The 17,422-nt window shown below is 35.2% G+C and overlaps 1 protein-coding gene across 8 annotated transcripts in view; it reads left to right on the top strand.

The window, feature by feature from the left end:
- The window catches only part of KCNMA1 (potassium calcium-activated channel subfamily M alpha 1), a 426,357-nt gene that overhangs the window by 258,940 nt on the left and 149,995 nt on the right, over positions 1-17,422 (top strand). For all 8 annotated transcript variants that reach the window (XM_053983344.1, XM_053983342.1, XM_053983341.1 and 5 more), the window contains exon 6: positions 13,940-14,015. In XM_053983344.1, the coding sequence (XP_053839319.1) occupies positions 13,940-14,015 (76 nt within the window). The remainder of the gene's footprint in view (positions 1-13,939; positions 14,016-17,422) is intronic.

The raw sequence follows: 17,422 nt of genomic DNA, 5'->3' as shown, positions 1-17,422 counted from the left end.
TATATAGAGAAGGAAAATTGGGGAATTGTTCTTACAGCTGAAGTATTTAAGGCTTTTTCTGAGGTTTTGAATTGCAGGATATTTATGCCATCTGGCAGTTTCCTACAATATTGACTTAAGTCAAGGGAACAGTATCCTTCACAATTTGTCACATTTTGTCACTTGTTTCACATCAATTTTTTGAATGCTTAACATTCTCTAGTACTTCTGTATTTATATTTTTACATTTTACAGGGCTTACACTTGATTCACTGCTGACCCACAGATATTTAGCCTTCATTAACCTTGTTATCACCTTCAGCAACGTTTAGTATCGTACCATCTCAAATTCTAAGTGAAAATAGAAACACAGCAGAGCAATCCATAAAATGAAGGACATATTTCTGCACCACAAAAATGTCTCTGAAGTTATTGACTCCTCCATAGCTACTTGCACTGCGGTGGCTCAACTAATGGATTGCCAGAAAGTTTGCCAATAAAGCTAACGATGCTCAGAGGCCAGGATTTACATGTTCTTTAGATCTGCATCCTTTGGGAACTTTTTTGTTGCTTTTCTTAGTTTCTTCCTTTCAGGGAACTTTTTAATTTGCAACGGTGTTAAAGAAGATGCTGCCAAACTTGGGAGTGTGTTTTTGTTTCGTTCAGGCATTTAGTTTTTAATTGTTCTTGTAAAAGTCAGTACACTGTGTTTATAAATTGTATATAGTTATTAAAGATTCTTCTCTAAATCTATCTAGTGATCTTCTTTGCTTTGATATGTATAAAGGGATATGAAGTGAAAAAATTACATTTTTTGGTATTTTAGGTTTCAGCTATCTACGCTTAACTTGTCTTCAAAATTGCACAGGCATTTACCAAAAGCAGGTTTTCCTATGTTATCTCCTCAGATGCAACTTTGATTCAAAAGTTGAATGTTGGAAAAGCAGTGTATTTAACTTTATAATTTCATTTGTTTGTTGCTAGTAAATATAGAACATGTGGCAGATAAAAAAAAAGAGAATAATGCATCTTTTAATTTTAATATAGTGTTAAAACAGAAAAATGAAGGCTTCTGCTTAAGTAAAACTGCTATAAAACTTTCTAAAGCCATTTTCTTGTTGCAGTTATAGGCGACTTATACAGGGAAATTATTTTGCCATCTTTTAAAGTCACCTTTTATAAAGTAAGGCAGGTGGAACTGTGCTACATGGGCAGGTTTAGTATACAGCATTTTGTTAAGCATTATCCTTCAAGGAGTGCTGGTTTTATTCAAAACAGTAATAATTGAAGCATCACTGTGGATGTTGAGCTGAAATGAATCAGCTGTGTATTATCTGAAGTGTGAAGTTCAATTTGAAGAGGTTTTGCATTAAGGTTGAGATATCTAGCAACCATAATCTTCATAATCAAAAGTAAATTATTGTAGTCCCTTAGAAGCACAGGTGACTGGGAGCAAAATGCTTTTTGAGATTTCTGAGCTACTCAAAACTCTCTAGTCGTTAGTTCTCCATTATCATGTAGTTAGTCTGCTTCTCAGTCGAAATGATCTGTCAGCTTTATTGTCTTCCTAATTGCTGATTGTGTTTTTCTTTGATCAGCCCCACACCATGTGGAACGTTTTCCTACAAAACTGAAGGAATTTTTGTGTATGGGTGAGCTTATGGTGCACTGCAGAGCTACACTGGTGCCTTTCCAAGCCCTGTGTAGCCAGCAGTTAATGCCAGTCTCATTCATCCACCCTGCAGCCCCTTGGCCATTCCAAGTGTCATTTCCTTGAAGACGGGGAGTAAATGCAGCTGGCACTAGACTTGGGGGTGTAGATCACAACCTGGAGAGCCCAGCAGAAGGTCTTTTTTTGCTGAGAGCTGACTGGAATATTAGTAGCCAAATAGAGCACTGACACTGTGTGCTGAAAGTGAAGTGAGGATTATTTTCATATTTTAACAGTTTGCTCAATTTTACTTAATTCTGTTCTGGGATGCTTTTCTCTGAAATTAGTCTAGGGAGCCAGTGATGTTCAAGTTATTGATTGCAGTGTTGTGACAGCAGAAGAAAGAATCACAGCAGGATAAATATAAAAACCTAATATGGTTTGAATACCTTCCACCACCTTCACATTTATTCTTTTTTTTTTTTTTTCTTTTTCAAAATGCAGCCTTTGAAAATCTTTCCTATTTAACAATCATCTTCACTGATACCACAACTCCTAAGTCCTGGAGGGGTTCTTACCAATGTATCTTAGGTCTGTTCTAGGTAATAGGTGTAAAAGTTCAATTTTTAATTATGAACAGAAGTGATTAGTTAATTATGTAAGTAAATATTAAATTTTGTGTTGTAGATATATATAATTTATATATATTTTATGCCGTTTCATTATTTGAATTTTAGATACTTATTAAAGCATAGTTAATGAAGTGTTTCTTAATTGCTAACGTGGTTGGGACAATGCTCACTCTGAAGAAAAAGTTATTTTCATAGTGGCATTGCTAGTGTGCAGGCAATATAAATCATGATGGTGTGGCAGTCAATAAACATCTGAGTTTCTACATGTGTAATATTGTGAATATGAATTAAAAGGAGATGGGATCCTTTATAAAGCAAATGATACGATTTGGGCTTTTATAATCTGTTAAATTCCATATTTGTTTTTTTCCATGTTTCACTTTCCTTCCTCTTGTGGGCAAAGTGTAGATATCAACACTGTAAAAGCAGAGACATCTGGAAATATTATCTGAATTCTTTCATGTTCACTCTCACCTGGGAAACTAATCCTGAGAAAATTGTATATCATTGTATGTGGGGCAGATCCTATAAGAAATACGCTGCATTCAGTAGAAAATAGCCAATGATACATAGATTTGATGAGCCGAGTCTTCTAGGAAAATTTCAGACACCTATTTTAGTAGGCACTGGCTCTAATCTATTCTGATAGTTCACAGAAATTTCTCTGTCTTCTCTTATTGATTGGGTAACATAAGCCTTTAAGGGAAAGCATTTCTGTGCACCTGAAAACGCGAGAATTTTCTTCTCAGCAGGCAGATCACAGATTTTCTGTCTGACATGAATTTGAAGAGTTTTAAATGCTCCTTCCTTTACCGGCTTTATTCTTGACTCAATCTTATTGATGAATTGCCACTTGCAGTTCTCAGACCTTGTATTTAACCATGATGTACTACTAAGGAGGTGAAGACTATTTTTTAGTACTGATTGGGGTGAAATAAGGGATGCTGAAACATGGTGCATGAGTCTATACAACAGTTGTGTTTGCAAAAAGCAGTTAAAACACCATAATCTTTAATTTCTGTGGAATTTTATGACTAAGTTCTTAATCATACCGCTGCTCTGAAATACTCTGTTTATTGTTGGTGCAATATAAACTTACACAATGTGCAAGGAATTATTCTGTACACTGAGTAGAAGGCTATTGCTTCACCAGGACAAGCATAAATATTTTTTGAATATTTGTCATCCATCTGGTCAGAAAATGGAATTAATGTGTTTTACACCTGGATCATAACCAGATACAGAGTTTTGTGGTGTATCATTTTCATAACTGTTTTTTTCATAATTAATCAATATGCATCTGTTCATATCCATTCTTTAACTATTTTCTTGTGCAATTCAAAGGCTAAAGAGGCTCACTGACTAGGACGCATTATATCATACCAGTTGAAATGAATTAGAAGTGAAATATTTGACTCCTTTTCAAGCCCTATTTCATAGAATGCTCATTGTTTCTTTGACAGTTATGGCCTGTGCCTTGTGACTCACGAGAGCAAAGGCAGAATTGCAAGTCTTTTTTTAAATCAACCTCCTGCAGCATGAGTCAGGCTTTAGATCTGGCCTTTGCCCTTCCTTTGCCTTTGTTCTTATCATTTGTTCTGCCCTATGGTTACAGCCTCTCAAAATAGCATATTCCTGATTTTAGTGCAATTTGTTCCTGATGAATGCCAGGGAAAATTATATAAGATGCTAACTTGTGATTTTTCAGAAAGGGAAGCCTCTTTATATTGAGTTGTAATGGTCACTTTAGAAAGCAACTTCCAAATTTCCAACCTTCTGTGCAACCTTCTTTGTAAGGTTAGCTTGCTGAGGTTTAGCCTCTTATTTCAAGGGTCATTTTTGTTTTAGTAGCACCATCACTAAAGTGTACAATTAATACTTTTCTCCCCAAATCAAATAATTTAAAAAGACATATTTTCCATCTATTTTGAATATAGACTTGCAGCATCTGAAAATTATGACACAAATGTAATATTAAAATATAGAAAAATGAGAGCTGAATAAATTCTTTGCATAACTCTCTTTGATCCACTAGGTAAATATGAATACTGGTTATTCTTCCCTTCATGGTTTCAACCTTTTGTTAAAAATGGCACCAACCTCACTTTGGTGGGATAATAGTTCTTTTGCAATATGAAATGTTTATGAGTTAATACTCCCTGGTTTATGTAAAGATCTGCTCTTCATTTACTACTGGCCATATCTGTGGTTGGTTTATGGAATATGACACAGTTGTTGCCTGAAGTGGTGTAAAGCAGGAAAGTGAATGTTTCCATATCGAGTGACTGGTTTTATTCTTGCTAATGCCAAGCTTTCTGAAAATGGTTTAATAGCTTAAGTCTTTGAGACTAGGAGATAAAATATAAATAATGCAAATACATGCGTTTTCTCAGGAACTCAAGACTGGATTGTAAAGTTACCTTCTAAATAATTTAGTGAGATTAATGAGCAGCAAATTCTTGGCAGAATGAGCATTATTCTGGTTTTGTCATAATCCATAGACATTGCTACAAAGCTGTACTAAAAAACAGTTGTTGACCAACCTGTAGAGCTCTTTTAAATTCAGACATAGCAGGTTATTTTTTTCCTTTCTATGAATAATACTTTCACCATTTTTGAAATAACACCCATGAAAATTTTATGGGTCATTTTGTGTACAGCAAATGGCTTTTACATTGTCGTTTCAGAAGTAGCAATTTAAAATAGAGGAAAGGTAGTATGTGGAAAATTCTGTGTTCACTTATTGTAAATTAAATTAAAAATGAATTTTCAAGGAGAGAATAGTCGCAGGATATAATACAATTATTTTTCTCTGCAGCAGGTTTCTCCTTGGCAGGTTTCCTTGTGTTTTGTAGTTTTTTGCAGATTGAGCTTTTAAGCACAACTGTAAGCAAATAGTAACCTACAAAAGCACAGCAAATCCATCACCCATGTGATGGGTGTCTAACCTGTGTTTCAAAGGACAATGATTTGATACCCACTTCTACCCACTACATTGGTTTTACAAAGCAGGATCTAATCTTCCCTTGCTCTCCTTCAAGATGATGTAGCAATGTAGTCCCTGCATAGCCAAAGGTAAAGTGGAGCCTAGCTGCTGACAAGTCTTGCTTTCTTCTCCTGCATATTTAATCTCAATAGCTTCACATTTGAATGGACTTTGAAAGCAAGTTGTCATTTAATTATAGCAGTACTTCCATAAGTATGTAAATCTGTTTTTATGACAAGTTCAAGGAGGTCCATGGAGTGATGTCCTTCAAGGGTATGCTTCTGTAGAAAATATTAAAAACTTCACTTGTAAGTAGCTTGAGTTCATTGAAGGCAAAAACGGTTGTTAAAAGTCATTCTAGAGCTCTTTATAACAGAATGTATGTTTGATTAGTTTGGATTAAATACTTCAGAGCAGGCTGCAGGCATTTCAGGTAGTGCTGATAACATAGGGTTTAGGAGTTTTAGGTCTGCCTCAGTCTAGGAGGCCAAGGATCACAGGGGTAGGCAACAGTGATATTCTACTGATGGCACCACCTTCATATGCTTAATTGGACTCCAGACTTTCACTCAGATGCTCATCTGAGCTAGAATACATAAAAGGTATTTTTCTGGATAACTGAAAAAAATCAGTCTACAGAGAACAATTTTCTGCAATCTAATTTTATATCTAATATTAAAAAAATTGGCCAAGTAATAGATTGATATTATAGATAGTAGCAAACTGTAAATGTCACTGAAAGCAAGAGGCTGTCTTGGGTATTTGGGTTGTAGAACAAAATACTAAAAAAATATTAATTCGGAAAGCAGAACCTCTGCACAGGAAAGTAATACCAGCAGCTTTGTGTAGCTGTCTGTGATGTTGAAGAATGCTTCTCAGCACAATATGCCATCATCCTGCTGCTGCTCAAATTTATATACCCTTTTTTTAAACTTGTGGAGCAGGTTTATTTTAGATTTAATCCTAGTTTGTGTCATTTAATTTATGTTTTCAAATTTTGATGTATGCAACAGATTAAGCAGTGCACTGACGGAAAAGAAATTGATAAAAATCTGGCTATGCCAGGAAGCTGAGGAGTTAAAAGAATACTGTCAAATTGTTAAAACCATAATAATAGGTTATGTAAACTAAACAGCTTGGCTCTTGCTATTTATTTCTTAGGTCCTGTCTTCCTTTAGAGATGTTCCAGGCTTTCAAGGTAAATGGATTCTACAGCCAAATATTTGCTGTACTAAGTATAAAGTACACTAATGATAGGTTTAAAATTGGATAATAACAAGATTATAATACTAGTTAAGAGGAAATACAGAAAGAAAATAGTGTGCCTTATATGGTAAAAAGTAAGTAGGATGTGCATTCAGTTTGAGCTGTACAAGATGTGATTAGTAACCCAGATAAGTACTACCTCATTCAAATCTTTTCATCTGGAGAGAAATTATTCAAGTGCTCACAGATAAATCTTGGATGTTTGTCAGCATGCAGACATAAAACCCATCCCTATAGACTCAGTGGAACCTGACTATTGTGACCAGCAGGAACATAACCAGGTTGTTTGTAAGAATGTAGTGTTAAAGGTGACAATGCAAAGGACTCACAGAAGTAGTTTGCTTCACTATCTGCATGTTACTTATAATTGGAAATTTTTGTGTACTACAATCCCCTTTATATTTGGCACTCCACCCCTTAACAACATTTCCAAACTGCTTTGAAGTCCCGTGTATTTCATATAAGCACATGGTACAGCCTATTTGTGTGTCTGCTTTGCATTGTACTCCAGATGGCATTGCTATATTTGTGGGTCTTCTGAGGCCAAAAACAAGGGGAAAAAGAAAGGAAAAGAAAAAAGAAATGATAAGCATATTAATCAAAATGAAGATAGCTTTACACAAAGAAGTTTGTGTATTATGCTCAAAGCAGGGAAATTCATGAAGAAAATCTATCATATGTAATGGAAAATGATGATTACTTTTAATTTGTAATTTTAATTTTTAATTTTTAATTTTGTTTTAATTTCAATTTATCCATTGAATGAGGTGGTAGTTGACTGAACAAAACTCCAATTATGTGAATATTCTTAGAGCAAGTCTGTTTGAGAGACCTATGGACTCTATTCTTCATGCTCATGCTTTATGGCTAAATTGTTTTGTTTTGGATTCTTTTTCCTTCAGTAAGATAGCTGCCATTAACTGGAGTTGGAGGAAGGGTTGTTGTGTTTATTTGTTGGAGGTTTTTTAATTTCATCTGGGATAAATCCTGTAAGAGTTGGCTGATTGTGTGACCTCTGCCTTCTGCATACTAACTTTAACTGGAAAACAGATATGTGAACTTGCCAAAGAAACTTATACACAGTAAACAATTTCCTTTATGTTCATATATTATAAGAACTATATTCTTTGCTAGAGTACTTGTTCATTCCAAGTGAACAGCATCATGTTTGTGGGTTTTGAATCAATGGGTGTGGTTCTTTGATGTATCTGAAAGAAGCTTATGTGGTAATATCCGGATAGAAATGGCTTTTAAGCTCTAATACATCTCGGATCAGAGGAGCATCTGCACTGCCTGCTTGCTTCTGTGATTTGTTTTGCCCATCCAGTTTGTGATAGTCTGTTTTGTCAAGCTGAGTTTTGTATTTGAATCCATTCTGTTTGTTTCAAGCTAACGGAAATGAACTAGATTATACTGAATTATCTTTTGATAACAACTGGTAAAGGGGAAAATTATCCTGTGTCCAGTTAAACAAATCTGTTCCCAAAGAGAAGTTCTGTTAAAGAACTCCGAACTGTCTCTCCATGTTGATACTGAATTAGCAAAAGGAAGGGTAAATATATGACCATCTTTGCTGTTAGTGAATGCTGTGACTGAAGACTCCATCACAGTACTTCCTTGCAGTGCTTCTGGAGCTGAAGATACAGTCATGATTCCCAGCAAGATTTTAGTCTACCACAACCCTTCTGGGGGCACGCGTACAGAAACGTACAAAAGTACTAGAAGGCGTAAAAAATCTCATGGAGAATTGTTCAAAAATGGATATCGTGTCAAACCTGGACATAATATCCCCGAAAAGGAAGAGCAACGTACTTTGCGAAACTCCTTGGTGTCTTGTTATAGGGTCGGCTCGTACTGGGGTAAGGTCCAGCTCTGAACTTTTTCTTCAGAACTGTAGTTTGTTATACTGTCTCTGGTGCTAGTATTACTGTATCTTCTGAAAAAGATATTCTGTTTTATTTTTCAACTTGAAAAAAAGCTTCAGTATTTCAGTTGCTTTGTAGGAAGAAATCTTTCCCAAACTTACTGGGAATGTACTCCTATCTACCCAGCAAAGGGGTTCATCTAGAATCAAATACTCCAGTCTTTATTGAAGGATGGAATTTAATATTCTGCAGTGTTGGTGTTATCAAGAAATTTTATTTGAAACTGCTGTCATTATTTAAAAGATATAATAGCAAATTGAAGGAATGCGCAGCAGAGAGATTTATTCTACACTTGATTGTAGTTTAACTGTCCTGGTCATAGAGCATTGATTTTACTTTTATGCTGCAGGCTATTCTCCCCACTTGTACTGTTGCATAACAGAGGTGGGCAAATGTATAAAAATATTTTGTCTGGGTTGGTTCCAAGGAATGGCAGATCTGTTTCCTCCTATTCTATTTCTTCTTTTTTCTTTGAGCTTTCAAGCCTATTGACAGGGAGTGAGATCTCAGAAAACTCTGCTGCACTCTGTGAAGATGTTCAAAATGGGATTATTTTGCATCCTAAAAATTATCCCTCCATCCTGTGTCTCAAAAAAGGTTCCTAAATATGGATTCTGTTTTCTTTTTCTGACTTAGTAAACCGTGTGGTCTTAATGAAATCTAAGGTGGAAGTAGCCATTGATAGGTTTGATGGAGATGCTGTTCTGATAAATGGGTGAATGGTTTGTCAGAAATAGAAGTGGTAAGCAGAATCTCTTTGTATTGAACCCTTACACCGATATTTTGGACATACTGTTGTCTATTAAAAAAAAAAAATAAGCAGCCTAAGGCAGTAAGATGGGGATTACATATCTCACTGGTGAGAAACAATGTAATGCTTGGTGCTGTTCTTGTTGATTGACTTCTCATGTTGAATGAAGAAATATCCCAATTCCTGTTTCTATTTATTAGAATCTCATTAAAATCTTATAAGTATAGTTATCATGATTTCCTTGCCTTTCCCTTTAAAGATTTAAAACTGTAGGTTCCTCCTTTTTTTTTTTTTCTTTTCCAGGGGAGTAGGTTGGGGTTTGTGACCTATAGCTAATTCTGGTTGCTTCTGTATATTAATTCAGTGGAAAGCATCAGTTCAACAGAGAGAGTGCAAAACTGTCTGACAGACAGGAAAATGCCCTATTCCCTTTAAAGTCAAATAAAGCTCTAAATAATAGTGTTTACTTTGCTGTAAACTTTATAGATAAAATAATTATCTACTGTAATTGCTTTGCAACTGGCACATAGTTTCGGGATCACTATTCTGTTCTAAAGAATCCATCCATGTCAGGATCACTATTCTGTTCTAAAAAATCCATCCATTTTGCTGGGTCCATAGTAAAGAGTCAGAAAAAAAGTACTTCTGCTATATTATAGATATAGCCTGGTAGTTCAGCATGGTATATTCTTCCTATTGAACAGATAATTGATTTCTCTAAAACTGATTTCAGAGGTTTTTGGCAATATGCAGCCTCTCCTAGTGACTATCTTTTATAGATTTTACATGTTACATGATTGAACACCATGAAATGAAATAATATTAGACACATATTTTATATTTTCAGTGTATTTTGAAAATGGTCTGTTTGCTGCACAGGCAACACAGTAGCTAAACAAATAGTTTTGCAGTAAAACAATAATCCTGTAGAAGAATTGAAGGTTTATTTGAATCATCGCACCTACGACTCAGATTATTGTACTAGAGGCAAAACTGTGGACTACAAGACTTTGTTGCATATTGTTTAAGGAATCTGTTCATATTGTTTAGAATCATTAAGTTTTTTCTGGTCTTGATAGCTATGAATATCTTAACTTTGTTCTGGATATTGTGGCTGACATAAACTCCAATTCCTAAGCATATTTTAATCATCCATTTAGAAGCAGAAGACTGAGAAACTCTAGATGTCCTTCTTTGATTTTATCTGTGTATTTTTTATCTTATTAGAGAGATTTTCAGGGTAAATTAAATATTTTGGTACTTATTTTTTTGTATAATCTGTAGTATAGCAGATTATATCCTATTCTAGTCAGATCCCATAAGAAAATTCAAATGTAAAACTCTTTGCCAAGAAAAATATAAGTTACACGATGGAGAGAAAGTAGCAAGCACTTCCTGAGAATTCTGTTTAGCAGCTTACAATTAACTTTAGCAGAGTCCATGAAATGTGCAGAATTAGAATGGGCTTCATTGTAATTCATAAGAAACTTATTATATCTCAACTCTTGATTATATCATTCAAATGTAAAACAGTTTTATAGGTATTTCATAAGAAAAGAAATTCTTCTTCTCCATTTGCATAAAACACATTCCCAAATATTGCTAAGGAAAGAGATCTGTATACATTTGTATATATAGCTGGAACAGCTTTGGGAAAGGGGGTATTTTTGTTAGTGCTTCTATTATTGAATTTTGCTTTCTATTTTTCATGCATAAACAAATATCAACCGTTTCTGTTCTTGGTAAGGGGGTAGACCTGAAAGAGGTAACATGGTCTTAGTTGTGAGACAGTGGGTTTGAGGGCACCCTCAGCACGAGTGCAGAAAACAGCAAGCTGAGTGGTGCAGTTGGCATGCCTGAAGGGATGGGATGCCATCCAGAAGGACCTGGACAAGTTTGAGAAGTGGGTCTGTGGGAACTTTCTCAGGCTCTACAAGGCCAAGTACAGGGTCCTGTGTCTGGGTTGGGGCCACCCCCAGCATCAACACAGGCTGGGTGAGGAAGGGATTGAGAGCAGCCCCTGCAGAGGGTTGGGAGTGCTTGTAGATGGAAAGCTGGACATGAGCCAGCAATGGGAATCTGCAGCCCAGAAAGCCAGTTGTGTGCTGGGCTGCATCCAAAACAGCATGGGCAGCAGGGCAAGGGAGGAAATTCTATCCTCTTCTCCATTCTTGTGATCCCCACCTGCAGCTCTGCATCCAGCTCTGGGGCCCTCAGCACATAAAAGGGGATGCAAGACCTCTCTGTGAGGAAAGGCTGAGGGTTGGAGTTGTTCAGCCTGGAGGAAAGAGGGACTTGGGGAGACCTTACTGTGGCCTTTCAGTGCCTGAAGGGAGCAGACTTTTTAACAGAACCTGCTGCAATAAGAAGAAAGGGTAATGGTTTCAATATAACAGAAGGTTGTTTAGAATACAGATAAGGAATTTTTTTTACAAGCATGCTGAAACGAACAGGTTGCCCAGAGAGATGGTAGATACCTCAACCTTGGAAGCATTCAATGTCAAACCAGACAGGGCTCTGAGAAAGCTGATCTAGGTGCTCATTGCAGGGATGGTTGGACAAGATGACCTTGAAAATTCCTCCCTACCCAAATTATTGTATGATTCAGTGAAAATCACATAAAATAAAATACATATAGGAATATAAGAGCAGATCTGTTTGTGCCTAGGAAACTTCAGGATACTGGAAAGAATTAATTATTTGCCACATAATAATTCCTTTAGCTTTTATAATTGAAAGCTAGATTATTTTGTAGTTAAAATGTCCAAGCAAACTCTCTAGTGTTTTGGTTTTTTTTTCCTAATTCTATTCTCTGAAGGAAGCTTTTTAAAATTACGTGGGCTGCAGCAAATGCAGAACTTCACCTATGATGATTTTCTTTTTCCACAAAAAACACATTGTACTCATGGTATTTTTCTTCTATCATTTGATGTCTCAGCTATTAAAATGTAATTTAACCCTTATAAGGGTTTGGAGATAGAGGTTTTATTGCTAACTTAGATGTTTCTCAGGTTTCTATTTGCAACTTAGCAATGGTTAACTTGGTCTTATCATTAGCTTCAGATGAAGTGCAAAACATTTTAGAGGCTGGGTTTTTTTCACTCCAGCCATTTTCCAAAATTTTATAGGGAGCGGAGTGAGGAAAGCAGCTGGATGAAAAAGAGCTGGAAAGTTTATGATTGCTAGTAAGGATCCTCTCCTTCCCTGTCTAACCACATGTCTTTGGATAGGAGTAGCAACTGTGGGAACTCCTGGAGCTGGAACAAAGGCATGTGTCTCTCACAGTTTCAGCAATATGATCGAAAGTTATCATTCTCTAATTGCAAATGTATCTGACATTTAGCATTATTAAGCTTCATTTTATTGCTTTTCATTTGTGTCCGTTAATCCATTTAGCAAGTTGTGATTAATTTTCAGAGTTAACCACAGTCAGTAATTAAAAAGAAACTTTATATCCATATAATAGACAGGAGTGCACTTTAACACTACTTAGGAGTCTTAACAAGGCAAAATATAAGAGCAAATATTTTATTTAACAACTTTCCAATACTACTGCAGGAAAAACTTCTTGATTTAAACACATCTTGCCACACGCACCTTTGTGCTTGAGGGGAACCTCTTATTCCAGTGAGATGATGAAAGCTTTGACCAGGTTTATATGTTTGCTAGGATCAGTATTTCCTTAAGTTTCTAGAAATAAAAAGTGTTTTCCTGCACTGGAGTTGGGTAAAATAGATGTCAATAAAGAGAATGTATGAGAAGAAGCAGCTCTGGACCTTCCTGTAACAGTTGCAATGCCATGTTACACAACTTTTATGTAACTCCTGACTGTACTCTCTAATAAAAATTATCCTTCATGCTTTACTTTAATTTATAAGCTGTGCATATGTATAGTACAGAGTGTACTTTTATTCATATGCCAAAGATCTGCAGCCAAATCATTTACTATAGGCATAAGACTATTTTAATAATTTAAGCCCTTAATCTTCTCGATTAGTTTCTCTTGCACACACACTCTTTGTCTCACTGGCTTTTTAGTTGTCTGGGAATTGCTCTGCACGCAATCTGATTTCAACATAAAAATGCTATTTCTTTGTAAAAATACTTTTTTAAAAATAGTGATATGTAATGTATTCCTATAATTATATGCTGATGGAAAGAATTATAGTAAATTAGCCATTTTTAAGAGAAAAAGTGTAATTTCTCTGTTTTCCTGCATGAGGTTTTTGAAATTAGAGTGGAGATAGGGAGCATTATTACTATAAAAGATTTTACGTCATTAAGATTTACCAAATTTAATCAGGCATATAGAGTCTACTTTATCCAGGTTATCAGATCTCTTGCCCATGATCTGTTATTTTTCACTAAGCAACGTGGGAGCTTGGAGGACTGAAATGTTTCAGACCTGCCTGTGTCTTTGACAGCCTGAAAGAGAAGGACATGTACACTGCAACTGCCAACAGAAACCTCAGTGAGGTTTTTTCCCCTTAGCTTTCAGCCTGTGTGTCTCCTTCCATTACTTCCTACATAAATTAATATTTTCTGGTAGGATAAACCCGTTATTAGGAAAATAAATTTAAAACAATTTGAAAAATACCTGTTAAGAATCCTTGAACAATTAAATATGGAAGAGCATTTCAAAGGTATTTGATATTTTGTATGTTACCTGTGTTGATTTAATTGATCACTGTCATTGTGATATGCTGTTACAACTTGAATTATTCTTTACTTTGTTTTCTTTTACTGCAGGTTTAAGATTTTTAAGAGCCCTTAGACTGATACAGTTTTCAGAAATCTTGCAGTTTCTGAATATACTTAAAACAAGGTAAGACTTTTTCTTACATGCTGATTTAGTTGCATTGGTGACAGAGTGTAAATGGCTTTGATTTGGTGCCCTAGTAACATATGATTTTCTTTTCTGGAAAAAGCCCCCACTTGTTATCTCTTCTTTAAACCTCTTTCTGCTGATGAATGATTTGTCAGTGACAGCATCTTTTGCTACATGATCATCTTAATTGATACCTTGTTATATTTGAAATACCAAGCAAGGTTATGTGTTGATAAATTAAAAGCAGAATGAATTATGTAGCTTTGTACTGATTAAACATTGCTTCTTTCCATATAATCAGTCCATGTTCTGCTGTCTTGAAAAAACTGAAATCAAAATTCATTCAAAAGAAAACAATTAAAAAGTATTTTGAGAAATTCTCATTGTGGCTCTTCCAGTTTTTTTTTTTGAACTTAGCATCGTTTTTCACATCAAAACCATTAAATTTACACTGAGCTATCTTTATATTGTGTTCATTATCCTTAGTATTTCTTCCACATAGTAATTAAAATACTCCCAATTAACCTGCTGGCTTACTGGTTCTTTGGCCTATTAAGATATCAAAGTTGTGCAGGAAAAGCACAACATTTTAGACAAAAGACCATTTTGAAGGAAATAAAGAGAAACCTTCCCATACCTTGCAGTTGAAGACACATTGTTTTTCCTCATTCTCTAAAATGCTCCAGTGGAAGTATTGAACCCAGCTTCCAATAATTACTCTAAAATCAATTCCATTTTGAAAACTTCCCCTCTCTGCACCAGTTGCTATAGATGTGTGAGGGCTTTATATGCAGGTGAATCCATTTCTTGCTGTGATAATTTGTAGCAATGGGAAAATAGGTGCTGAAATTTGTACACATTCACAGTAAACAGCAGTTTCTTCAACCCTTAACCTTGAAACTATTCTCTGTACTGTAAAATTCTCACACTATCTGTCTTTAGTTGTGGTACTGGAAGGAAGCCAATTCTGGTCAAACAAAGACATCAAAGAATGTAAGGTGAAGTCCCATAGCTCAGAATTCTCAGTATAGGAAAGGAGAGTAAGATTTAACATACAGAACAGCCCTGCCATAAGAATAGTGGAGAAGCCCCATAAACTCAAAGGATTTTGGATAAAACCTAATAGCCCCTTCAGTAGTGGGGGATTTGTGAAATTCCAGATCCAAAAATGTGCATTAATCACGTTCAAGGTACTCAGAGCTGGTATATTTAAGATTGACCTGTTGATTGAAATAGCCTTTTTCTGGTGCAGAATTTGCTCTTATATTAGATATCATCATCTCTGTGATTATTTATTCGACTGCCAAAATATCAATAAACCTCAAATGTTGATTGGTGAAAGCCTGTAAAGCAAAGCTTTTTAATACGAGCGTTTCAGTTTAGTCAGTTAATTCATCCTTAGCCATTCATCACTAACATCATTTATTTAACTGAAGAATTGTCACTACCTCAAAACAGTTTTTTATGTCTCCCTCTGTTCCTGGTAATGCAACAGAAAGTCATGTCTGCTCTCTTTATTGTCTTACTTAAAAACCTGAAATGAGCTGAATAATTTGGAATATCAGCAATGTTCACAGAACATTTATTTTTTTTATGGACATGTCAAATTAAAACAAATTAACAGAATGCAATTTGGTTTAGAAGAGGTTCTAGTTACACCTGACATAAATTTGATTGTGTGAGTGCTTGGGGTTTCTTTTAATGTCTTGCATGAGTTTAGCTTTTAGAAAGCAACAAGCTAGAAAATTCTTTTATTACTGCTACTGCTACCTTCAATGAGAAATTTTCGTATTTTCAGTGTGTTCTGAAGTACCATCAGAACTGCAGTTCATGTGCTGCACACACATTTTCTTTTACAGTACCAGAATGCTCTTTAATTGAGAGCTTCTGGTTCTGAATTATTTTTCTTCCTAAAAAATAAAGTGTGCTGAGCCCTTGTGATTAATGGAGAATCTTTAAAAATTTTGTACAAGTTAGAGCAGTTAAACTAGTAGTCTCAACAAATCTAGTATTATTTAAATAAAATTTGCTTCTCTAAATTCAATCAATGATTTCAGTTACGTGCTGTGGCCTTAGACCTTTATTATTACTTTAAAGTCTTACACAGTATTCTATGCTTTTGGCCCACTCCTGTAACATTATTTTGCCCAGGGACAGTTAAAAATCTTCTAGAATTAAGATATTTTGGCATTTTTTGCAGTCCGCGTCTAAGGTTTTATTGAAATTTTTGACATTTTAGGATTTTTGTGAACATAAAGACCAAGAGTCAATGACAGAACTTGAATTGTTGAATTGGGGTAGAAAATTCAGTATATCATTACTAGCTCTGAAATTGTAGTAGGGAAAACAAAGTACTTTTTATTATTTAAAAATGCAGCAAAAGAAAAGAGTTCTCTGAGGTGAGTTCTCTGAGGTGATATGTATTTATGTGAGAAAGGTATGGAACTAATTTGGCCTAGGCATTTTAATGCATTTGGCATTAATAACACATAACAACTGAGAAGATGAGAAACTGATAGGGTATACTGGGCACTGCTGTGTTTTTAATATTTAGTGCAATTGCAGGGAAATTTTCTCCTCCTTTTCTCTTTTTTCCAGTAAAGAAAAACTGTAACCTATAAATGAAAATTACTCCTAGAATTATTGACTGAGATATGAAGATTAAAGGAACATATATTATTTACACAGTGAGCAGAAGGGCCATTCCAAAAACTGGAATCCAGTGAACGAAGCTGCACAATGCAAAAACAGAGGCAGGAAGGAGACTAGCAAAGTGTTAGGTGATTATTAGAATATCTAAAAAAAAAATATTTGAAAAGATCCTGTAAGGCAAAGCAAAATTTTACAGTGGCTCTTTAAAAGACTGTACTCTGCCAAGGACTCGTTCGTTTCCCTAATTTGAAATTAAATGTATTTTACTCAAGATTTTTTTGTTCTGTTTTATGAAATTGAATTCTACAGTTTTTAGTTGAAAAATTTCTCTCCTTTATTGTTTTCTAATATTTTTCAAAAAATATGCAGGGGCTTAGGCAGGGCTCACAGCAAGGGATTTTGCACAGATGTTGGAAAGAGCTTAAAGAGGGGGAAAATGTTTATGACTAATCCTTCATCTATATTTAGACTCTGGCAGAAACACAGGGAGTATTTCATAGAGGACAGACAAGACACAGTGTTTAATAAATCTTCAAAAATAAAATGTACCAAACAAGTCGTGTAAATAGTTACTATTAATGGATTTTTACAGTGATATGAAGAGACCAACAGACACATAATTTTTTATCAGGAACATTTCTAAGCAAAGGTGAAGGATGATATTCAGCCTTTCATAATGGAGCTGCATCAGCATCTCTCCTATGATTTTGTTTAATCTAGGAACCCATTGGTTAGGGTCCTGTTCTATAAAT

Source organism: Vidua macroura, chromosome 8 (assembly GCF_024509145.1).
Source record: "Vidua macroura isolate BioBank_ID:100142 chromosome 8, ASM2450914v1, whole genome shotgun sequence".
Lineage (NCBI taxonomy): Eukaryota > Metazoa > Chordata > Aves > Passeriformes > Viduidae > Vidua > Vidua macroura.
The sequence above is the reverse complement of the archived record's forward strand: the minus strand, read 5'-3'. Positions and strand labels throughout refer to the sequence as shown.